At 38.6% G+C, this 24935-nt stretch overlaps 5 protein-coding genes across 6 annotated transcripts; 2 read left to right on the forward strand and 3 right to left on the reverse strand.

Moving 5' to 3' along the window:
* Positions 1-992: 992 nt before the first annotated feature.
* tysnd1 (trypsin like peroxisomal matrix peptidase 1) lies at positions 993-4105 on the reverse strand. The gene is made up of 4 exons (XM_079688322.1): positions 2800-4105; positions 1988-2118; positions 1699-1884; positions 993-1532 (listed from the first exon to the last, which is right to left on the reverse strand). The coding sequence occupies exons 1-4, from the start codon at positions 3885-3887 to the stop codon at positions 1330-1332; spliced, it is 1608 nt and encodes a 535-aa protein (XP_079544448.1). The 5' UTR covers positions 3888-4105; the 3' UTR covers positions 993-1329.
* A 613-nt stretch (positions 4106-4718) lies between these two features.
* sar1ab (secretion associated, Ras related GTPase 1Ab) lies at positions 4719-8814 on the reverse strand. The gene is made up of 7 exons (XM_079689020.1): positions 8721-8814; positions 7584-7654; positions 7068-7187; positions 6904-6969; positions 6729-6832; positions 6507-6638; positions 4719-5958 (listed from the first exon to the last, which is right to left on the reverse strand). Exons 2-7 carry the CDS (start codon positions 7639-7641, stop codon positions 5842-5844), a joined length of 597 nt encoding a protein of 198 aa, XP_079545146.1. The 5' UTR covers positions 7642-7654; positions 8721-8814; the 3' UTR covers positions 4719-5841.
* Positions 8815-9376: 562 nt separating this feature from the next.
* Positions 9377-13312, reverse strand: ppa1b (inorganic pyrophosphatase 1b). Its single transcript, XM_079689018.1, has 11 exons — positions 13154-13312; positions 12021-12085; positions 11644-11697; positions 11235-11354; positions 11054-11140; positions 10819-10945; positions 10596-10723; positions 10285-10370; positions 10094-10169; positions 9970-10009; positions 9377-9855 (listed from the first exon to the last, which is right to left on the reverse strand). The coding sequence occupies exons 1-11, from the start codon at positions 13212-13214 to the stop codon at positions 9824-9826; spliced, it is 876 nt and encodes a 291-aa protein (XP_079545144.1). The 5' UTR covers positions 13215-13312; the 3' UTR covers positions 9377-9823.
* A 2063-nt stretch (positions 13313-15375) lies between these two features.
* On the forward strand, positions 15376-19978 carry eif4ebp2 (eukaryotic translation initiation factor 4E binding protein 2). Its single transcript, XM_079689019.1, has 3 exons — positions 15376-15688; positions 17375-17557; positions 17723-19978. Exons 1-3 carry the CDS (start codon positions 15556-15558, stop codon positions 17752-17754), a joined length of 348 nt encoding a protein of 115 aa, XP_079545145.1. The 5' UTR covers positions 15376-15555; the 3' UTR covers positions 17755-19978.
* Positions 19979-20550: 572 nt separating this feature from the next.
* On the forward strand, positions 20551-24354 carry rps24 (ribosomal protein S24). 2 transcript variants are annotated; one of them, XM_079689655.1, is made up of 5 exons: positions 20551-20640; positions 21347-21412; positions 21522-21731; positions 22615-22728; positions 24227-24354. In XM_079689655.1, the coding sequence occupies exons 1-5, from the start codon at positions 20638-20640 to the stop codon at positions 24227-24229; spliced, it is 396 nt and encodes a 131-aa protein (XP_079545781.1). In that variant the 5' UTR covers positions 20551-20637; the 3' UTR covers positions 24230-24354. The 2 variants fall into 2 exon arrangements, with proteins under 2 accessions (XP_079545781.1, XP_079545780.1); XM_079689654.1 differs by lacking the exon at positions 24227-24354 and adding an exon at positions 23702-23722.
* The last annotated feature ends 581 nt before the right edge of the window (positions 24355-24935 follow it).

Raw genomic sequence — 24935 nt, forward strand, 5'->3', positions numbered from 1 at the left:
GTCTGTATGTTTGCGTTTTCTCTTTATTCCTCCTCAAACTCTCACACACAATCAAATAACCATTGACCATTCATAGGACAACACATTTCTGTATATCTGTGGTTTCCTCATTAAAGGTCTTAAAACACTGATAATTAAAGTAAAAGCTTCTATTTGGAGGATTTATGGATCATTCTCAGCCTTCAACTACAAGTTAAACTACACTATAGAAATTGAATAATAGGTAAAAAGATTATAATAAAAAACATGTCATCTTAAAAACTACCATCTCCCTTTTCCTCTTGCTACCTCTTACAGCAGTGGAGCTTATAGTTATGGGGAAGCAGCAGAAATGAGATACAGACTGCATATCAGCACAATAACTCTCTCGGCAGCATCCTCTGGACATTACTGGAGTCTCTCCACTATGCAGTCGTGGAACAGTGAAATAGAGACCTTACAGTACGTTTCGGTGTATGCACATTCTTGGAAGATAAGACCAATAAAGCTTGTCTTAGCATTGTAAAAACCAACATTAAGAAATCCTCTAAATAACATTTCTCAGTTTCACATTTCAGTGATAATGGAAATCTGTACCAGTTATGTCCCAGTGGGTGAAATCCTAAATGTGCTAGCTGGAAGTGGGTACGCCTTCCGACAGATGTCTGAATACCTGATACCGACAGCAAGTCTTCTGGCCACCCACAGGGACCAATCATTTTCAGCAACCTGTCAGCCCGTTATGCTGAATATTCCTCCTGCTTGGCGACAACATGCCATATGTAATGGATCCCGGTGTAAATAACACATTCTGCAATGTCTTTTCTTTGTGCTGTTGCTGTAAGACAAAGGATTACTATAGATGTTCGACAGGTATGTTCTGTCTGATTCATTATGATTTAACACACTGATACATATGGGTATTACATCTTGCTTTATTCTGATTTGTAGCTCTATTTATATTACTTTAGTTGTCATAATGTGTGTAATTTGTGACAGAAATATACCCAGCGAATTGTTACCAGAATAAAATATTTTATTAATATAATTAAATTTCAGTACAACCAAACAATATCAGCAGATATTAAAGTAACCTCAACTGGCTAATAACATTCTAAATATTTCACAGGTAACTGCATAATTCTGGGTGAGCGTATCAACATTAGTAATTAATGATTCTTGTTTTATTTAAATGAACTCCTTTAGATCTATGTCTGTTTTAATAACACATGGAGGTTTGGTTATAAATGATAAAATACCAGTTTTGTTTAAAAATGTCACATAATATTAACTTGATCTATTGCAAATAATCCATCTTGGTTTAATATATTAAAGTGCAGGGCTCCTCTGTTATAGTTTGCTTTGTGCACCCTGTAGTCTCCACACTGTTTCAACTTCTTTTTCTGAGTTGTCCAACACATTGAACACATTCAGATCCTTTGTCTCGTGAAAGTTCTGCAACACTGTCTGGAAAACAGTCACTGGGATGCTAAAGTTGAGGTGGGGGTAGGTCACTTTCGCAGCCAAGTCCCTCGTGTTGCTGGAAACGATACCTGCAAAATAGCAAATAATCCTTCAAATTGCATAACAGAGCAGAAAGAGTATCTGGTAAGTATAGCTGTTATCTCTATGCATACTGCTTTGCAACAGTGAAGTCTTCCATGGTCACCATATGCCCCTCACTGATCAAAAAGAGAACAGGATTTTGTAGTTTCTTACCCAGCAGCTCCCCTGAGCGTGCCCGCACCACAGCCCCCCCGCTGGTCCCTGCTTGTACTGCACAAGTGGTCTGAAGCATGACCGGCTGCTCGTTCAGGCTGATTGTTTTGGAGAGGACGCCACAAGTCAGGGACGGACCACATCTCCGACCCAGGCCCCCGTATCCCACTACAACCACAGACTCACCTGCAGGCAGAGAAGATGAACTCATAACTGTTTTATAGTGAACAAAGATCTCCTCTGGAAGCGAAGTGTAACTCGTTACCACGAAACAAGTCACAAATCTTACCCGGATTGTAACTCTGAGCCATTTTTGGGACCACAGCCCCTGTGGCAGGGTCTCTCATCTGCACCAGAGCCAGATCATAAGGTGAAGAGGCTTTAGTGGAAAACAGCACATCACCTATAACATCATGGACTCTGAAAAAGAAATCAATATAATTATCAGCTAACATTAGTTGTTTGTGCTAAATCAGAAACATTATAGCTTGCTGAAAGATCCTAAATCCTTACAGCTGATTTTGAAAAAACCCTTGAAGAACCACAAACTAAATGCAACTCAGTGCTCAAATTAAACTGTCGCAGTAGGAGAAACACGATGATAGCTGTATTCTATTCAGGGACACAGAGCCATCGTTACTGTTATGGGTCCCATCTGGGCTTTTCCTGCTGTAGACAAAAAGGTTTGCTGTAAGAACTGTATTAAAATGCTTTTGGATACATTTCCACCATTGAATCCTTTCCTGTACAGAGAACAGCGTGAATGGGAAAATATATATATATATATATATATATATATAATGTTTGAATGGTCATATGTTATTCATCTTTGCATGTTTTGACTGTAAACAAACAAAGGGAGATGGATCTTTTAATTGCAGTTTGATTCGTAAAAAAAACATCTTTGGACAGGGTCGTGCCTGAAAATAATAGCGGGTAGGTTGAGAATAAGCTTTAGGTGGGGGATTTAACACTAGACATAAAGAAACATACATTGCTGGAACATAAAATCCTTTGAAAGGCCTTGTTGTAATGTGGCATATTATAGATTACATAGGACCCTGGGGGCCTAGATATCTCCCCCCCTTGATGTGCTGTCACCTTTCCCTGTTATGGAACTTCAGGGTGACCTTTGACCTCCCGTTGACAACATGGCGGCAGGTCACAACCAGCTGAGGGGCGACAACGACCCCCGAGCCCCAGACCTGTCCACTCTCCACAAAGCACACAGTGGGGCATTTAACAGCTTTCGACTCATGGGCGGCATATGACATTATCACGCCTTCCTCTCCTGGATGGAGCCAAACATCTCTGAGCGGATCTTGAACTGTCATGCAGCGGATGATGTTCCTGAAGATCAGGTGGACGGAGCAGACCAGAGTGAGGCCGATCCACTCGTTCGCCTTCCAACCAAATGGAGACACAATCAGTCCAAGGAGACGCACATTGTCTTTGCCTTTCACCGCAAACAACCCTCCACCCTCTGTGCCTGGCAAGCACCGGGCATCTGTGAGGATGATGGCGTTGTCCTCTCCGGCCAGGTTGCTGATGATTCCTCTACTGAGGGTGCTGATGAAGAGATCCACGCAGAGGGAGCCAAAGGGTGAGCCACATGCAACAACAGGGCATCCTTTATGGAGGGATGAGCTGCTCTGCCAGGGGATAGCCCCTGCATTTGGGCTGCATTCTGCCACATCACTTGCCTTTAGCACAGCGAACCAGCTGAGGAAGTGAGCATCTCTTATCAGCCCCTCATCCTCTTCATCATCACAATGGAAACGCCACTGGTCAGCATCTTGGAAAACTGCCTGGAAAGCCTTATTGAACTCCAGGCAGTTCACCAGCATCAGCAACTCTGCAGCAACTTCCCGTTGAAGTGTTGCTTTGCTCCTGGGGGGTGAGGAGGACGCTTCTCCCTGTGCACAATGGCTGGAGTCCAGATCTCGCTCAGTGGAAAAGCTGACGCGGATTTTCAGATTTTCACTGAAGCTGTGCGGTGGCAGGAACCTGTGGTCCGCGGAGAGGGGCTCTTTGTCGGTGGCAAAACGGGAAAACGGTACGCCGGTGCATATTATTAATCCAGTTTGAGGATGGACGATAACTCCGCTGCAGCTCACATGTTTCTTTGCTGAAAATGCCTCAAACAGATTGACAACACAGCAACACTTCTCTATGTCCTTTAGCTCCATGCTGTTAGCAGGTGAACTTTAACCATAGGCTATTGTCGATAACGTGGTTTAGCAACTTTCAGACAGGGAAAACCCGTAGAAATGCAGGACAGACATCAGTGGTAAGACAATAAAACAAACATCCATACTGACAGGGATAATATCAACCTGACACCGAGTTGTAACTACTAATTCGGGGAATTCTGTCCTCTAGCTTCCTGGTTGAGTATCATTGGTCAACCACCAAAACAACCCCTGACGATTACTTTGATTGGTCAGAATGTGAATACAAACAGCTCTAAGCCAATCGGAAACAAGAGGGCGGGAACATAGTTGGTCTTTCGACTACACATATCCCACACGTTCTTGATACTGTCAATTCAACTTTCACATTTTTTTGGAATAATCTCGAAAGGTTTATATCTAAAAGGAAAAGTATGGAAGCCTTAATCCCATTTTTATTCACTGTCATTTGTAAAAAAAACAGTCGGTTCAATGGCTCGTGTACTTAATGAATAAATACTACAGTTAACAGTTGTTTATTCAGTTTTTATGTTACGATAGCTCTGTGTACTGCAGCACCCCAGTATATTTTCAAAAGTACTTATTATGTACGGATGGGCTGTTCAGCTGATGGAAATTATCCTACAAAAAGGACAGATTAGACGTTTATTTAAAATTATTAAATGTGTTAAACGTTTAATTGTGTTTAACAGTACATTGTATTGCATTTTAATCATCTTATCTTAAAACCAGTTAGAACTAGAAAATGATAAAGTTATAATAGTATTGTTTGGTTTGAGGTTGAATCACACAATTTACTATACTTTTAAAAATGAGACAGACTTAAAGGATTGTCAGAAATATTTATTATGCTCAAACTTCACACATTGAATAGCAATAAGACCTATCTTTTGTACCAGATACATTGCTTCAGTGCTTAATGTAACATAAGGAAAGCCAATGTTTGTATTGCAAAATATAAATAAGAGCTTATATACAAAATAATGTATAGTATTGCACTAAGTCCTTTCATGCTCTATTTTTAATCACAGCCCAAGTACTCTCATAGTATCACTGCATGTTGTGAACAGCTACTTATCACAAAGTACTCAAGTTGTTACAAAGCAACTAACTCTTCATGAGACAGGTAGTTTGTCATCCAAGTATGAGTTTGTTACATCACCTGGCTGTGCTGATGCAGTTAATATATACTGCAATTATTTAACAATATTCTGAACCATTGAAGATAAAGCTCCTCACAGCAAAATGTCAGTTAATGCACTTATGGTCACATATATGGGCCTGTAGTGGTAAACCCTGTAATGGTTGAAAAAACCTACTATCATTAGAACTGTCTGTGTCCTTGGAGGTAGCAAGCTTCACTATTAACACGTTCCTTATTAGGAAATATGGCACCAAATCTCTGCAGCACTTTCCAGAAGCAATATTACATTCTTGGACAAAACCTAGAGTACTTCCCATTATTTTTGAAAAAAATCAGCTAAATATAAAGATATAATAATAATATGAATCGTCAACCAAGGAAGAGTAACTCCCAGTACAAAATGTTAACCAGATTGACCTTCACTGTAAGTCTACACTAGTCGCTAAAAATAAACCAGGGTCAGAAACTGGTTCACAGCGATGACATGTTCTATATGGCAGACACATTCTTAAGAGTACCACACCATGAAGATCACTCTCCACACTCAATCTGAACAACACAGACTGATTATTCCTAACTTAATCTTTGACTAGCTGTGGTATGGTTGATATGACATACAGATTTCTTCAAACTCATAAAGAATACATGGTACACAAAACACTACTTGAAACACATTTCCTACAGGCACAAAAAAAGTCCTAAATAAAATATATTTATCAAAATATCGCTCTACGGCAGGTAGTGTTGTGTAAAACATGTCTGTGTGCACAGGTAGCATGGTAAACAAGGTTATTTAAAGAACGCACATCAGTCAATATACTGGGAGAGCCAGCGGAAACCGTCTCCATATCCTTGTCTCTTCAGCACACTACACATGAAAACTTCCATTGGCCTCAAATTCCCCTCCTTCAGTGACACTTTGCCCTGAAAAGAAACAAAAAACACAGATTATAATTCACAACCCAAAAAAGGGCAATAACCTTTCCTATGGACAATTTTAAACCTGTACATGTCTGCATGCTGTAGTGGGATATTTGTAGGGCTGCGGTCTGACTCAATGACATTAATCATTCCTCACTTTTGCATCCTACTTCCTTTCTGTCTCTGTTCTTGTTTCCTCTGCCGAGAGACAGCAGGTGGTTAACCCAATAAACACTAATGATGAAAAATGTGCATGAGCCAGTACTATGCCAACTGCGTCGTAAAAACACTCTCAGAAACACAGCGTTTTCCACTATCTAAGAGCAACAGTGAGTGCATATACAATTTTCTCAGGAGCTGAAAGGAATGTAGGTCTAGCCTTGAGTGATTTGTGAAGCTACAGGACACATATGCTACTTATTCAAGTCGTAAAGCAATAACAGATAAAATAAAATACAAATTCTACTATTTTCAGTAGTGTACAAATACAAAATAAACTTGACTGACATTATCATTCTTTTAAATAATTTAATTCTCATCATGTTCATCACCTTTCCAGTTGTTTGTCCATGAAGACCGAACATTCCTCTGAGTCCGTCCTCACTGATGGCCTCTGGACGGTCGATCTTATTCCCCAGGATGAGGACCGGGACGTTTGAGATGGTTTCATCTGTCAACAGGGCCTGCAGACAGAAAGAGTGAAATATTATAAAAGAGGTCATTACAAAAAAACATTGTTGTGAACACAAATGAAATCATCACAAGTAACTTACATCCAGTTCAACTTTGGCCTCCGTTAGTCGCTCATGATCAGCACAGTCCACCATGTAGACTATGCCGTTTATGGCTGGGAGGTAGTTCTTCCAGATCCTTCGTGCTGTGAGGGAAACACAAAATCAGCGTTTATGTAACAGACATCTGTCAGTGTGAGTTTCGACCTGTTCCTACCTTGTGTATGACCACCGAGGTCAAACGTTGTGAAGGTCATTCCAGCTATGGTCAGCTCCTCAGATGCTGAGGACAGAGGGGAAGCACTGACCTTAGACAAGTGTTGAAGCAAGTAACACAAGGCCAATTGCTGAGCTGACAACATGTGAAATGTGTGAATGTACTTGGATGCAGTGTGGGCACGTGCTGTCCCAGCCTGTCGTCCCTGAGCATGTGCAGGAGTGTTGTTTTTCCAGCATTGTCAAGTCCAAGGAACACTAGCTTGCCGCTCTTCTTGTACAACCCTGAGGACAAGAAGAAAACAAACAATAAGTAATATAAAATGACTAATAACGGTGTATGATGATGAGCAGGAGGAGAGCACAGGAAGGTCCCACAGTCATAACAAACACCAGGGGGGGGGGGTTTGACCCAGGGTACGATGAAGTTATAATTAATTGTGTTATTTTCCTTTATGCACACTGTTTTTGAGAAATATAGATAACACAAATAAATGATGTGCACAGTTGTTAGTGTTTGGGCAGGAATTGGTGAATATATTTACAGGAAACACACTACTTTATTAATAGATTATTATGTATTTCGCCCCAAAGCTTGGTTGATTTCTACTGACAAAGTGACTGACATTCATTCAGACTGGCTAAAAACTACTGCCCGTTTTCTGTCCAACATTACTTTACCTAATAGTTGCAAGACACTGCTGAAGCTCTTGTAGATCCAGTCAAATATGAAAGACATTTCTCTGGACTGCCTGTAATATAGATCATACAAACAAAATGATTTGTTATGGCACATTAAAGAACAACACAGCACAGCAATACGTTCATGTTTGAGTTGCTTTTAAGGTGTCATAATTCACAGGTAAATGAAAACCCATATAACAGCACAAAGAAAGAAAATGTTTGCAAATAAATGTACAATCACTCAAGTAATGTACAGTTGCGAAACAACTGAATCCAGCACAGAAGCTTATTGTTAATCAATATTCCTGACCTGGATTACCTTGCTGGTATGTGTAATCACTTTCTAATCACACAAGCTTTAAATCATAAATGGAAAGGGGGGGGGCAAACTAAAACACACTCTTTAGAGGATTTTTGATGCTGGTTTGTTCTGAGAACTGTTCAACTAAGTCACACTGATCTTCCTCTGACTATTTTTATGACAAGTTGTGGCAAGGACACTTGATCTATGCAGGCTCCCCCTGCACACTCAAACACACCTGTCACTCTACGTGATACTTGATGTGCTTGTTGCTGTGAATAGTGAGGCCTGCAGTGACTAGGGCTTTGGGAAATTACCCAACTGTTAATTACTTTATCATACAATCATGTTTCAGACAATTGTAAACAACAAACTCCATTCATAAAATGTGGCGTTTAATTCTTAAGTCTGTGGATTTAACACTGGGACACAACAGGGACTTTGTGTTGCGTTAACCCTTAAAAATGTCCGTAGTCATGACAGAAATCGCAGCGGTTTTCGCACGCAAATCTCAAATCGGTAATCCTTAAAAAATATACATAAATAAAAACATGACAGGAGAGTAAACTAATGACGGAGCTCATCAAAAATACTTGTTCCAGTGATTTTACAATGATCGACACGGTTCGGCTTATCACGTGTAGCTTGTAGTAACGACATCAGCTGTCACAGTAAACAATGATACATTTAAAAAACAACAACGCGCAGTGAACCAAAATGACTAAACTAAACCTTTAAAATGTGAGAAAAGTGGTTCAACAAGCGGAACAATACACCTAAAACTAAGTGGGAAAAGGTAACTAAGTAAACTTGTTGTTAAATGTGTGATTTACCTGGATCTGCCAAATTTACAAGCTGCACGTCCGCTGGTTTTTTGTCCAAGCCTGTCCCGTCGACTGACATGTAGCAGAGTTTGACAGTTTACCGGAAATACGTCACAGGGAGGGCGGTAGCAGCCCACATGCCAGAGATGTTTTTCTTAAACAAAAATACTGCTCTTCTCACTCTTCTAATATAGGAGTTATACTTCAGTAACTTTGGAAGGGGTTATATTTAATAATACAACAATATTAACAATGTTCTATTTGTAAATGGTTTTGACCCAAATACCAATTTCACTGTATATTTTAAGATCATGTTGAGCAGGTTTTACTCACACATTTCTTGAAGAATTCCATATATGCACTACTACAAAAAATTCTCAATTTCTTTAAATTATTTGTCCTTTTGTCTGGGTTTATAGTCTTATTGGTCCATATAAACTCTGATTATACCTACATTTTTGAACATTTACAACCAATGTTATAGGAGAAGATTTGAACACCTGAGAGTGCACACATATCTAAATAATATATCTAAAGTAATGACCAAACACACATCACAAATATTCATGTGAGAATAATAAGTATACTAATTATTAAATTGCAAAAGAAAAGTAGTGTGGAGTACTGAACACTAGGTGGCAGCATTATAAAAATGAAAACGTCAGTCAAAATCAGTTTTTAATACAAAGTAAAGCAAATTTGAACTTCCTAAATTAGAAACTAAAATGCTCTTCTCCTAATCTAGAATAAATGACGTTGCATAGAAGTGGCATGCAGAAAGATATCACGCTTTGATGATAATTTAAAGAGAAGCTTTATTAAAGCAGTTCAGAGTCTCATACATGATGGCACAAGTATCTAAAGGCACAGCACCTTTACGTTGTTAATGACAACTTGTGTCAAAAGAGATTTAAATATGTGAAATTTGTTGGTCAAGAAATTTGTACTTTTTTTTTACTTTCTCTACAGTATCTAACCACTATCTCTCAATCTAAACAGAAACAGCCCAAACCAAAACATCCACGTCCCGTTATTCCATTGGCTCCCATTGGTAAGATCAAGTATTTATACGAGGAGCCTTTCACTCTACTCGAATCGAAACCACTCCCGGTTTACTTCCTCTGGAAGTAGAACCATTTATCCACTGCAAATGAAAAAAAAAAAAAAAATCACAGTCAATCTCACATCAGATGAAAAGATTCAGCAGGAATCTAACAATCAAGTCATTATATAAATATTTTCTATTTTTAAAATCTACCTGATGAGGGGATAGTTTCTTCTTTTGCAAGAGAACTTGTCTGAAAACAGAATGAAACATCAGTTATAAAATCAAGAAGCTAAAAGGCCTTCAGTTGACAGAGGTCATGTTGCAAAAAACTTACCCCAGCAACCAAAGCTTTAGCCTCGTCCGCTGAACAGAAGTAAGAGCTGCCGCTGGGCGAGACACACATGTTTTTGCTGTATTGCAAGACACAGACATTCATAGTTTACAATCAATAAATCATAACATTTTAGTTTACATTTTCTATTGTATTTTTTTAGCTGGGGTCAAAGCAGTAGGAACCGTGTTTACCAGTTCAGTTCACCAGCATCGGTCTTTTGGGAAATGAGGTCTTTCCAGAAGTTGTGAGTGTCCTTGATTATTTTAATGGCAAAGTCCTGAAACACAAAAAACAGCACGCGATAAATTGAAAAGTAAGGAATTAGATTAACAATAACCTTCACACAATAACAATCTGTAAATCATTTAATTTAAAGTCTAGTGTGCCAACTGCAGTTCCTTGAAAGTCTAACCTTCCAAAGCGGAGCATTTTTGCAAGACAGAAACAACTCTGACAGGGAAGAAAAATAATTTGTGGGAGTAAAAATAAGAGTGTGTTAGACCTTGTCCTTAAACTCGCCATTGAACGCAAACTCGTTCTCTGGTTTCCCATCGGGCACTTTGTACATCCTGAACCAGTCGACGGTGGACTCCAGGTAGCCGGGTTTCAGCCGCCGAACATCACTGATGTCTAAACAGAGATTGGGACAACAAAACAAGTTCAGTATGACTGACGCAGCACTGCTCGGAAGCTCAGACAAAGGGAAAAATAACAGACGTGCTTACTGTTAAAGTCCTTGGCTTCAGGGTCCTCCACGTTGATTACAATCACTTTCCAATCAGTCTCGCCCTCATCGATCATGGCCAGGATCCCGAGCGCCTTCACTTTGATCACCTCCCCGCGGGAACACACCTAGAGACAACGTTTGCAGTTTATTTTCTGTTATCATCAGCAGTATTATCCTTTTTCAAATCTATATCAACCTTGACAAAAGGGATGATAAACATTTAAGTCTTGTACCTTGGTGCCGATCTCACAGACATCGATGGGGTCGTTGTCACCGACGCAGCCAGTGTCTTCATCTTTGTGTGAGGGATCTTCCCATGTCTGCAACCACCACAGAACAAAGCTGAGTTCAACATTGGCACGTTTTAAACACTCGGCAGCTTTGATCTTACATCATCAGTTTCAAGACACGTACCTGAGGAATGGCTCCATAGTTCCATATGTAGCCCTTGTGTGGGAACACATTGGCAACGTATCTGACGTTACCCTTCTTCACATCTTGCTTCACAGGGTTCAAGGGTTCTTTTGTAGCAATCTGAAAATGAATTGTTATTTTGAAAGAAGTGATAAGCGTTAAAATCACAAAAAGTTAATTTCATCATGTTTAAGTGCATTTTGTAAATTCCTATTGCAACAGAGAAACTTCACATGTGAACCCAGTTGCAATAAAATACTATTGATGACTGGAAATCACATTAAATATTCACATTATTTCAATAATAACAATGCCAGAAATGTAAATAAACTCTTATTCTTCAGAAAAAAGATTACACAAATGTATAGGGATCAAAAAACAAAGCTGCAAAAGTATGTAAGACTCATACCTCCATCTTTGCATTAGTCCACCTGGGTACTTCAACAACCATGTTGAAGATGTTCTGTAAGAGACACAAAGTCATCATTATATATATGTTAAACTATTCTGAAATGGTTTAGCACATTACTGGCTGCTTGGGCCATAACCTTTCCATTAAAATGATTTGTCGTTTCATAAAGATAAGATAAACCATCATCTACAGTTGTTACAAAAGGCCAGGGCCTCCCTTAATGACCTTGTTATTCAGGAGAGCATTAATTAAACCAGTTCATTGTCCACACAAATACATGTCCGTGGCAGTTCTACAGTTTCAGTAGTTGATAAATGGTAATACATATATTATTCATATATTAACTGGGGTAAAAGTGATTGATTGAGCCTCACCTGACTCTCATCTGCATACATTGGTATGTCATGGAATGGTGAGATGTACTTTCCCTCAGCATTTTCTGTAAAACAGTTTGATTAAAACACATCCTCATCATCATCATCATCATCATCATCATCATCATCATCATAGTGTCCAGTGGATTGCAAAGACAGTACATAGCTTTTCACTAATGCTTACTTCATGGTTGTAGATGTGCCATTGAGTTGCTTGTTTGCTAAAGGTTGATGATTTTGTGTCTGTATATCATGACCTCTTTGACCATTAATGGTTCAATGACATCTCGGACAGCAAGTGAACGCAATAGAGCAGGCTGTGCCAGATCAGCTGTTTGAAACATTGAATTGCATCCTGCCAGGCCTAAGGCTTTCACTATTACTTAACCAAAGTTAGCGGAGTACACAGGCTTATTTTACTCACTGTGAGATTAACATGTTCTGCATTAAAATGCCTTAAACTCTTGCATTTTGATGATGAAGATAGTGACTTGGATTTATTCTGACAGCCCCAAAATTGACCTGGGTTTGTCTATAAAAACTATGACTATGACATAGCAATATAACAATTATAAACAAGGATGATAAATAATTGGTCTGTGAAACTTACTGAAAAAGAGCATTGAGTTCAACAGGTTAAATATTTACCCCCAACTTTGCCTTATCAATTACAGTTGTATTATTACATTACAATCAGAGAGGGCGTTGCCTCACATACTGCAAGCCTTTATGATGTTGTGCTGGGTGACGTGTTTATGACCCTTGCACGATTTTCCAATATAACCAACTTCCTTCTAGTAATTTCACTGAAGAATACAACGTCAACTGTGTGACCTACTGAGACGTTATGTCAGAAAACAAGTCATCTACCGGCGAAACCGGGGACAACTGGCTACCGCGACTTGTAAAGGCTCAAACCGAGAAATGATGACTGTTCAAACAAGTTAAGATTTGCTTGTAATCCTCCAGAGTAAGACAAATGTCAACACTAAAACATAAGGACTAAACAAACCAGCAACAATGAATGAATAAGTGACACGTGGAGAATGTAGCCAGCTAGAAGGGTTTGTAAAAAGACATAAAAGTAGCAAACAATGACACAACTCTGTCTTTTAAAGTGAGTTTGTACTTACTGAAGAACAAACGGTAGTTCAGGGAGTGCAGGTTCCCCCTCTCTTCCAGTGTGTAGCTCATGTTTAGTACAGGTTAGTGTTGCTGTCTGGCTCTGGGATGTAGGATGGCGGCGGAAGGAAGCGTCTGCGCTTTAGGTAGTGTAGAGAGGGAGGGCACCGCGCATGCGCAGTCTGCATAGGATGCCTCCAGAGGCTATCGGACATTTCTAACTCGACACATGAAAATAGAAAAAACTTATGCTTGACCAGGCCTGGTTCTATGGGGGTGCATAAGGGTGCATTGCACCCTCAGTTGAGTCGTTATGCACCCTCATTGGAAAAATTAAAGGCGAAAAAAATTACATAATAACAATATGTGAACAAATATGTGAACATAACCAATAACCTACCATAGCCAATAACAAATACATGTAACTTATTTTATTTTTGTGGTTCATTCATATCTTATTTTACCAGTTAACATTTATTTATTTATGCATTTGTTTTAATTTGTCCAGTTTTAAACGATATTTTTGGTTTACTGTCCTATAGTATGCATTGAAATGATTTCAAACCTGTTTATATTTATCCCAATAATCATAAAGGAGTGCCTTGGAAATATTTGTTTACATAAATTGTGATCGAACCGTTTGAGACCCACTGAGATAACTTCTTAGACTAAAGTGAACTATCAAAACACTCAGAGTCCTTTACCTCACTGAGCCTCTCAGTCTGACAGGAGAGAGCTCTCCCTCCACATTATTGTAGAAACAGCTTATTTTATCCGTTAGCGCAGCAGCTGTAAGCTCTGTAAGCTGCGGGCGCCTGATAAACCAACGTCCCCCACTTCCATCGCCCATCGTAAGGGACTGGGAAGGCATGAATCAAGCAAAGAGCACATAGATCCATAGATCTCTTAATGTTGCTCTCAAAGTGCACCAGATTGATGCTTTTAACTTGGTGTTAGGTCCACTCCCCACTTATAAAAATATCACTTTACCACTGCACCCTCTCTAATCTCAGATGCACCCTGAGTCATTTTGTTCTGGAACTGGGCCTGTCCAAAACTATAAGTGGAAGTTTGAATTGAGAATCAAGCAGAACTGAATAAGGCTTATAAGGATGAATGGAACAATCATTGTTGTCAATGTCACACACTACACAATGTCATCTTGTATAGTAGTTATCAAAGTATTATCTAAATATAGTTTATTTTTGCAGTATTGCAATAGTCTGTATTTGTTGAACTATATTTGCCTGTCTTTATATGTTAAATACTGAAGATGTTAATAATTACAACATAGTGTATGTCTTGAGTCAATAATAATTGTTTTTATGCTACCATTTATTTCATTATTACAAGCTGCCGAGGGTGGCTATTATCTTGCATGAAATCAGATCAGAGACACTTTAAAGATTAAAAAAAGTTGGGAAAAAACAAGTAATAGATCCGTCCTGGTACTCAAAGACTCAACAAACATGGTTTGAAAAAGTTTTCGGACAATGGTGAGAACTGCCATTAGCTTCCCAAAGCTTGTATTGTCCAACCAGTCCAAACCTCAATATTATAAATACACCTATATGTATATACATTTACGTATGTATTTACTTGAACTGTTTGCTGCAGTCGGCTAGCTAACCATTTGAATTTTTAGTAAAACATGAGAAAAATATTCATGCCTTAACATTTTTATTAGGATTTAAGAATAAACCAATTATATATCGATAAAGTTGTATGTGTGGTGGGAAGATTGAGTTAAAGTAGGGAAAAATGACAATCTGACAGGTCACAAAAATCAGCGTAATACTTTTAAATGTAGCCTACTGTATTTTCTATAAGCCTGGAGATATTCAGAGGTGGAAAGTAACTAAGTACTCAAGTACAATTAAGTATCATTTTGAGGGACTTGTACTTTGCTTGAGCATTTCCATGTTATGCTACAAATACTTCTACTCCATTACCTTTAAAAGGGAACTAATGTTTGTACTCCACTACATTTATTTAACAGCTTTGGCTACTTTAAACGGATGATTATTTGCTGATAATACTTTTGTACTTTTACTGAAGTAAGACTAAAATGCAGGATTTTTACTTAACTGAGTATTTATACACTGCAGGAATGCTACTTTTAAAGGATCTGAGTACCAAAACTGCAGATATTGTAAAAACAAATGTTTCTCTGAGTGTAGAAAGTAGGCAGGCACCATGCTGATGCTGACTAAACATCCGCCCGCTGCCTGTCGTCCTTCCTGCCTTTGCTGAGGGAGGGGACGGTGCTGACGGCTGGGAGGACGAGAGGAGAGACAAGAAAGCTTTGGGGAGATATTAGAGTGGGAAACGGCCCAGGTTTCCACCGTCCGTCGGGAAATAAACACCCCTATTTTCTGAAACGGCTTGATTTGTCATCAAATCGGAACTGAAGATGTCGACCAGTCGTCAGTTTAGCGAGAGCAGGGCCATCCCGACCAGGACGGTGTTGATCAACGACACAACGCAGCTACCTCATGACTATTGTACCACCCCTGGAGGCACTTTATTCTCTACCACTCCCGGAGGTAAGGGGATATCCCGACTACGCATAGTTTTTATTCAGAAAATGGAGGATAATTGTCATTTTGTGGTGCTTGTACTCTCACAAAACCTTTCACTGCTCATGTAACAGTGGCCTATAGGCTGCTGTGTCATCCCGATCAAAACAAAAACAAAGCTAAGCCCCGCCCCCTTGCTCTCTCCCGGCTGTGTGATTGGCTGATTTGCAGCGCAGAGATTCTGATGATGGCATTGTGCAGTAATATTTAAAAAAGGTGGACATTTTTTCTTTGCCACCTATGATTATGAATAACACGACTGTGATCATCTACAGCTTAAGGCATTTACTGTGCGTCAGCTATGCATAGCTGGATTTATATTTGCCTTCGAGTTCATAGGAGGCCTTTCAGATAAGGATGTGCAATACATCCACCAAGGATGCTGTACTGTACGTATCTAAACAGAATCAATCTGCATAGCAATGTAATATAGACTTTCTGACAAAGGTTTTAGCTTTTTATTTCTTAGTGAAAATGATATCACATTCCATGGTGACTTCTTCAGACGTCTTATTTTATTCCAACAACAATCTAAAGCCCAAAGTATACCTGCATGGTTTACAATAATATAAAATAGAAAAGCAGAAAATCTTACATTACCAAAGCTTGAGCCAACATGTTTTAGTTGGCATTTAGCTTGAAAAGGACTAAAACTAAGAATCAATCGTAGTAATATTTGCTTGTATATTTGATGTCAATCAGCTTATTGACTGACCATTTCATATATAAACCACCATCATATTTGAGAGTGTTATGGAATTATTGTTTAAAACGGTGGTTTAAAAACTAGGGGGCAAATAGACCACTGAAGGGTTCTCATGGCCAGAGAAAAACATATTAAGTCAAACTAAACGGCCTTTGGTCACAGTACATCTTGACCTGTCAAACACATTCTGCAGATCAAATTAATCACTGCATTGCATGCAATTATTGCTGGAACTGTGCCACCGATATCGTTATTAGTTCCACCTGTGCAGCTCTGCCGTGACACGTTAAAGTCTGTACTCTGAAAAAGGTCAGTGACTCTGATTAAATGTGAGCGATAAATAATGTTATGAAAGCAAGGCTATCAAGTTCGATGTTAAGTCTATCTTCCTCCATGTCTTGCTTTTTATAGTTCCCATTTAGTTGCATTTCCTTTCATTTATTCACAAGGGCAATAGATATTAATTAAAATGTCTGTAAATGTGCCAGTATTTAGTCAGCTGGTTACCTCAGTGAGATATTATATACCAGTTAAGGTGATTATATTTACAGAAGACAGCAATACAATATAAAGACAGCAACACAATGCTTTCTCAAGTGACTGAAGAAGACATATAGATCAACAGGAAGCAGCAAAACACAGCCAAGCGGAACTCTTTATATATTTTTTAACACATCAAAACATGCAGAGTACCCTTAAGCAAAAGGACTTAAATAAAATACAACCATCAGGATGGAGATGTAAATAAAAAATGTTAAAAGATGTAGTTACATCTTATTAAAATGTATATTTTATTTTAAGATGTTGGTGCCTTTTGACAGGGTTTTAATCTGGCTCATCTTGATGATGACAAGCCCTTTGACTCACGGCTCATTTGATAGCACCGGCATGAGATGCTTCCCAGGATAGAGCACGATAACTGTAACTTAATACATGTTGTGTTTCAGGAACCCGGATCATCTATGACCGTAAGTTCCTACTGGACAGACGTAACTCTCCCATTGCCCAGACTCCCCCGGCTCACCTGCCTGTCATTCCTGGAGTGACCAGCCCAAATGTCCTGAGAGAGAACAAGAAGAACGAAGCCAACAACCACATCAAAAACAAACATGATGGCAAGCCCATAACCGGTAAGAGTTACAATACTGTCTGAGTAACCATCTTTTTTCTCAAACATTTAACCAACTCTGTTGTTAAGCTGTAATTATTCCACTTAATACCCATTATGATATTAAAGAAGCACAACCTGTTTCAACATACCTTTCTCAATAAACGTGTTGTTTCTTCTTTTCAAGGTGATGATGCTCAGTTTGAAATGGACATCTAACAGACTGGAACTCCACCAGCAAAAGAATATGACCTGGCATCACCCGTGTCAGTGGCTTGGCTTGTAGAAACCAATGTTGTGAGCCCTCATGGCATCTTCTTTAGCTCTCTGTCTCGCTGCTGGATGTAATGTGTGTAAACCATGGGAAATCAGTGTATCATACAAACCGGTACAGTGTCGCCAACTCTGGAAACTACGTTCATTTGTATAGATTTCCATTGATACCAGTCACTGTAAAAAAAAACACACATTGAAGGAGCGGGCCTCAAAATGGTGTACCCAAACACATTGTCCAATCCGCAGATTTTAGCACTCATCTTCCAGCTTTCTGTGAGTTATGATCTCTAACAGAGCACACTGTAAAGCGGACAAAATTCCAAGATAATTTGGTGGAGGAAGTGGTAATTTTAGTACTAGCCTTAGAATTATTCAAAAGCTTTGATATTCATCACATATTTTGGTTTTGAAGACGCATGTTATTTAAGTGATTTTAGTTTGTGTTTGCTATTTGGTTCTACTTCAAAGCTCCATAATATATTCTCAATTGTTTGGTCTGGTAAATCTCCTGCGATAGTATGCAAAGGGACGCTGTCTTGTTTTTATTTTGCAATTTGATGAAGATTTCATGCCATTCCAAGACTCTAGTTCCCATTAACACCACAAGCCCATGTGAGTGAATTTTAGGCTGTTTTTAAATGTTTTGTAATCATCAAATTATTGTATTTCTCACTATGATGTAAAATTATTTATAATACTGAAAAACAAGCATTTTTATTAACAATTCATTTAAAAGTCAATGTCAAGCCTTTCAATTCATCACTATGACGATCTGGCTTTACAGTTTCTCTCCTGCTGATAAAAGTGAATACCTTTTCTCCAGATTTGATGTGACTTTGACCTGGTTAGGTTTGTAGACAAGATCTTTGTGTTGATATTAGGTAAATCTAAGAAAGGGAGGAATACTTGGCAATATCTGTCAGTCTTCTGTTTCCACACAAGATACACATTTCAATTAATGTGATAATGGTTAATATCCCAGTGGTAATTTTTAAGTAAAATACAACAAGATTTTTGAAAAACTTTAAATAATCCACATATTTTATATGCATTTTATTTTTGAATACAGTTTCTTAGTATTGAGGTATTTGTTTGGGTATCCGCACTGTCAAGCCTTTGGATTTGTAAAAAGTGTCAGAGAACCAGAAGACATTGTTTGCGTCAGGCTTGATAGATGTTGTCCCATAATCTACAAATCTGACTCCAGTGTCCTTAAATCATCCACATTACCATATTATTTTAATGTCTGTCCATGCCTTACTTTACACCAAATGCAGTAACTAAAACTAGGTTCCTAGTCATCAATTTGTACTTTCCAACAGATGTTTATTTTTTCACTGTAACATTGAACAGGAAACATTGTACTTGGCACTTAAGACGAAAAAAAAAGTCTTTTTATGGATTTTGATTTTATTATGTTTTTTTCTTCCTAAAGCAGCTGTGAAGTTTGAAAGTGTGATGGTGCCATTTTGGGGTTTTGAGCTCCAGGTGGCAAAGTGGCTAAAATAATGCCACTTGCTGTTTGAGTCCCAATAGTTTATTTATTTTTTCTTTTGCACCACAATCAGTTTGCTAATTGTACCCTTTCCAAGCAGCAACTCCTAACTTTATCATCATGAAGTTCCCCTTTTATTTTCAAATGTATTCCCACCACAAGTTTGTTTCTCTGTATGAGTGGAACCACCGAATGGCTTAAATTATGTCTATCAAGGATTTTCTTTTTTCTAGGCATTTTAGTTCATTCGGGTTATTTCTGGTGATAAACACATTGAGGAGTTGCTTGAAAACCATTTTGCATTGCACATTTTTGCTTTCTATTACGGCATCATAATTCCTATTGCAGATTTATTTCAAATCCGTTTGGTTTCACAATGAGGGCTTAACATTGTGTGTTGAAAGAGATTTGAAACAAACTTACTGTAACTTTCTGTTCTGAATTTAAGTAACTTTATTTTAAATGAAACTCCAATGCCAGTGGACACTTTTGCTGAAAGATCAATAAAGTTCCGTAAGAAAGAAGTTAAGATGTTGTGTTTTTAATTGTAATCTGCTTTTTTGAATGTAACAAAAATATATCACAGATTCATGCTATGAGCGGAGCCTTATTCTCATCTGAAATGTCACCTCAAAAGTACTTAACTATAAATAAAATGTCTTTGCAAACGTCTTATTGCATCAATTAATTTTCCAAATCATAAGACTATATTTGTTCAATTGTATACACACCCAAGTTCGATTTCCTTCTGGGCAAAGTATTACTCTATACATGGTCATACCTACATGTCCCTCTTATAATAGTCTGTTAATAAAAACGGATTATTGACTGGGTAATAATAAATAGACGTTTGCTTGTCTGACGTCTAGTGGATTAAAGAGGAACCGCATATGGTGTTTTCCACCTAAATGTCAGTTTACCCCAAGTTTGCCCCTATTTCATAGTCTCTACGGTTTACCTTCATTAGATTTTAAATTTTCCAATTTGCCTGTCACATGGCCCATTCTGTTCTTTAAAGTGTGTGTGTTAATATCGATTTTTCAGTATGAACGCTGATATGAAAATATGTTGTTTGCTTTTGTGGCGACGAAAGAAGAAATGTCTAATGTTTATAAATTCATTGTAACATATTTGAAAAACGATTGTATTTCATCAAATAACTAACGTTAACTAAGAAAAATTAAATTAATTTCGCGAGTTTTTTATTTGTGTTTACGCTTTTACATCAGGCAACACAACTGCGTGCCCGCTCCATTTTTCTACAGGCATTTATTCGGCCGCCTGCTGGTCCTTCCTCCTTTTCTACGTCCCTGAGCGAGTCCGGCGTCAAGATGGTGAGTCTTGCGATAAAATATAAAGTAAAATCCGTTGATCATCGAGGCCATCCTTCTATCTGCACACTTATCATGACCATAATGTGATCGTTTAAGTGTTAGCTACAGTATAATGTCAATATGTATGTGATATAAAAGTATCTAAGCATAAAATCAGCCACCATCCAAATGCTAACCTAACTGATGCCTGCCCGGACGTTGTACACTCTGTATATACCTCCTTTGGGATAGCCTATTCAGTTTCTACCTTGCTTTTACTAAGCAATATATGTCTTTAACATACTCTGTCACTCAAAGAAACATTTAAGTATTTGGGCTTTGTTTAGAAGTCTATAAAGAATCACAAAATGCTAGCTCTGAGCGGCTAATGTTAGCATTCACTACACAGGTAGCCATGGCCGGGCCCTCATGTTTGAGAACAGGAACATTAAAGAACCGTAGTTATGCTCAAATGTATTAGACTGGTAAAAAGTTGATAAAAAAAACAGGCTGCATTGAGGCTCTAAAAGCTTTACATTTGCCTGGTTAGTAAGCTATCTTAGCCAGTATGTTAGCTTAGAAGCTATAAGATAATGTTGTGACAGCATGTACATGCAATGGCTGGATCAAAATGTTAGTTGTTAGTGTTGAGAATAGTAGAAACGTTTGAACATTTTCAAGTTGTCAAATGTTATTGTGAACATCATCTACTTTCTCTCTTCTTCAGAATGACACAGTGACAGTCAGGTCCCGAAAGTTCATGACGAACCGGCTCCTTCAGAGGAAGCAAATGGTAAAGTTTCAAACAGCACTGCACTTGTATGCATGTATATGTGTTAATAACATAAGATAGGTTTTTTTGTCTTGCATTCATACATTCATTGCCTGTTCTCTCTCTGTAGGTCGTCGATGTCCTGCATCCCGGCAAGGCCACAGTCCCCAAGACTGAAATCCGGGAGAAACTCGCCAAGATGTACAAGACCACCCCTGATGTTGTGTTCGTATTTGGCTTCAGGACTCAGTTTGGTGGCGGCAAGACAACAGGCTTCGCCATGGTTTACGACTCTTTAGACTACGCAAAGAAGAATGAACCCAAACACAGACTGGCCAGAGTGAGTTTTGCTTTGAGTTTTATTCACAATGTTTTTTTTTAGTAGAAGGCATCCCTTTCTAGAAACTGTCCCCAATCAAACTGCTTTTTGGAAGTTGCATAACATGAGTTGCACTTAACTTGACCTTTTGTTGCATCCTATGTTGTTTTAAAAAGAGCAGCATGCTGCATTTCTATTCAACTTAATGCCCGGCAAGTAGTGACCCATCCTGAATTCATCCGATCAGACAATGGGGGGGGGGGGGGGGAACATAAACTACAAGGGTCACCCATTTTCTCAACAGGAGGCCCTTAGGTACTCCTGCAAAAGCATGAGGTGCATAGAGCCGATACATGTAGTGAGCTTAGCAATCAAAAGCAGCAAGATGAAAACTTTTCTCAATGAAAAATCCCTACAAACCTTTTTGGGATTACATTTCTTATATACTGAGTTGTTGCCCACTGAATATACCCCATTCTTAAATGTAAATCATGTTAAGTAGTTTGTAGAGCACTTATCAGTTAAAATTGCTGGAACAGGTACACTTGAGAAGATGTACCATGAAATGCAAGTAGGTTTCCCTTACTTTCAATCAACACGCTTGGTGGGTAATGTTGAAATGGCCTTTCATATGGAGGCAGTTCAGGTCATCTTTATCAAAAGCTACATAGGCTAGGACAAATGTTGACCCCCCCCCCCCCCCCCCCCCCCCCCTACAGTTTTAAAGTGCTTCATTCAGTGCTTGTTATGCAGCTTTCATATTATCATCAATCCACATTGTGATGCCATGAACATGCATGGGTGGTACAAATGCATGAAGTCATTGCGAAAACATGATTAAAAGCCATAGGTCACAATTAATTAAGTATTTACATTAAAAATGTGTTAATTTTTTTTTCCTTAGCATGGTCTCTATGAGAAGAAGAAGACCTCAAGGAAACAGCGCAAGGAACGCAAGAACAGAATGAAGAAAGTACGAGGCACCAAGAAGGCCAGTGTTGGCGCTGCTGGCAAAAAGGTATTGTAACCATTTTTATCCTTTGTATGGTCACTAAAACTCCTCTCCTGTTTAAAAAAAGTAGTTCAGACTTCTCCTGATAGTATGATTTGTAAACATATTTGTCTTTCCTAATCTAAGCAAAGAACAGAAAAGCCAAAGCAGGCTTCATTTAGTCCAACTTATTCTTTCATGATTGTCATTTCTTACCTATTCTTTTCCCTACACTGCTGATCTCTTTTCACAACTTTTACCGTTTTAATTTCCTTTGCCATCTTTCCATGCGTATCAAATGTTCTTCGGGAACCGTAGAAGGTAAATGTTGTTCATAGATGGACTAACTCCAGTGTGCATATAAAGGAGTGCAGAATCCCAGCTAATCCCTTTACCCCGCACCAAGTCCCAATGCACTCCCCCTGGATGTACACGAGGCATCCTGTGTGAAAGTATTTGACCCACTGGCCAGTCCTTTCGAGGCTTTTAATAATAACTAGTTTGAGCTGATAGATATTAGTTCTGTAAACCCCTGTCTTGGAAACCAAATGCCCCCTTTTAGTCCAAGTTGGAATGATTTAACCCAAATAAAATGTGAGCTTGTCTCTGGTAGTGCTTTCAGGTGATTTTGGAGAAACAGTTTTATAGTTTGCAATTAAATCAATGAGCTCCGAAGATCTTGTGAGTGTTAGTCCACTAAGAATGTGTCTAGTTGAGCACAGCCACACTCCTGGTGTAGTTTACTCAAAGTAGAACCTGCCTACCCCTGAAACCTGTGGCACCGATCTCTAACCTAAAGCCACCTAGCATAGACTGTTGATACCACACAGCTGCATCTGTAATGTCTTAAGCACAACTGGCTTTAAACATTGACTCTGTTCAGGCTTGTCAACAGCCACAACAAATTAATTCAAAGATCTTTTATTTTCCATGTTCCATTAACTTAATTTTGTTTCATGTTTTGTTCTTGATTTTGCTTCTCATGGATTTCTTTTTGCAGAAATGAGGTGTCAGTGCGCAGGTATAGAACAGCATGGTGTGCTAATGTGTTGCACATCCAAAGCAGATAGACCTGAGCCCTGCATGTCACACCTTAGTCACCCTACAGTTTCCCCTCAGTGTTTACCCCATTCTCCCATGTTGTTTCTTAGAGCCTGTTAGCAGGTTAACCTTCCACCAGTCCTTTGTACCCGGTCTGCTATAATGGACATATCCCTTAGCTTTAGATCTGTAGTGAATAGAAGCAGGACCTGGGTGTAGCATGTGGATCTTGGTTCTTAGTGTTGTGTTGAGCTAAAAGCCTCCCAATGAACTGAAATGTGTTTCTTTTATACCGTCTTATTCAACTCATAACAATGTTTTTATAAAACCTTGATCTATGATGTTGGATTTTAAACTGTGTCTTGTCTGACATACTGTGTTAACATTTGTTGTCTCAAGTTGCCCTGTTGACTTCATATTTTGAATAAGTTTCCGTTTACTGTAGTAAGTTTTCTCTTCTAATTATGTTGTTGTCTCCTTACAGTGAGTCCGGACAGCCAGGGAGGGTCTCCGTGCTCAAGATGTTCTTGTATATTATCATCCAATAAAATCTGGAAAAAAATGTTTTGGTCAAAGTGTATTTTCTTAATAAAAAAAACATGTATTTCTGAAGCCTATATTTCCAAATTCAATTAATGTTAGGTTTGGTGGCAAGCAAGCAGGACCTCTATCTGGCACCCTATTACTTCATCTAAAAAAACTTTTTATCTTAAAGACTAATGTTACTTCTACCATTTTAAAAGTTGCTGGATCTATACTGCATTTCAGTGAGGGATTGCTCAGCTCTAGATTGCTCCCAGGATTTCATTTTTGTTTATAAAAAAGTATCCCCCTGACTAAGCCTTCCTAAAGCAGCTTACATGGCTTTGTCATGGGCGTATTGCATCAGTAAGCAATTGGTATGATTTGAAATGACTAAATGCCCTTTTTGCTCAAATTAATTCATTTTTATGAATATTTCCCCCTGTTAATGCACAAATTTGAGCTTCGTTTATAGTGACCTCACTACAAACTTGGCTTCGTTATGATTTACTGGCATGGATCAAAATAAGATCAGGGATGATTCCTGTAAAACATCCGTGTTAGATTTGCTTCACTCACTGGCCAAAAACTAAGATGTCCTATTGATTGGCTGGTGAGATCTTTATGTCCTCCATGTGTGGACCAATTTGACACATTATATACTTTTTAAA

The sequence above is a fragment of the Notothenia rossii genome, assembly GCF_949606895.1.
Source record: "Notothenia rossii genome assembly, chromosome: 6".
In the NCBI taxonomy this organism is placed as follows: Eukaryota; Metazoa; Chordata; class Actinopteri; order Perciformes; family Nototheniidae; genus Notothenia; species Notothenia rossii.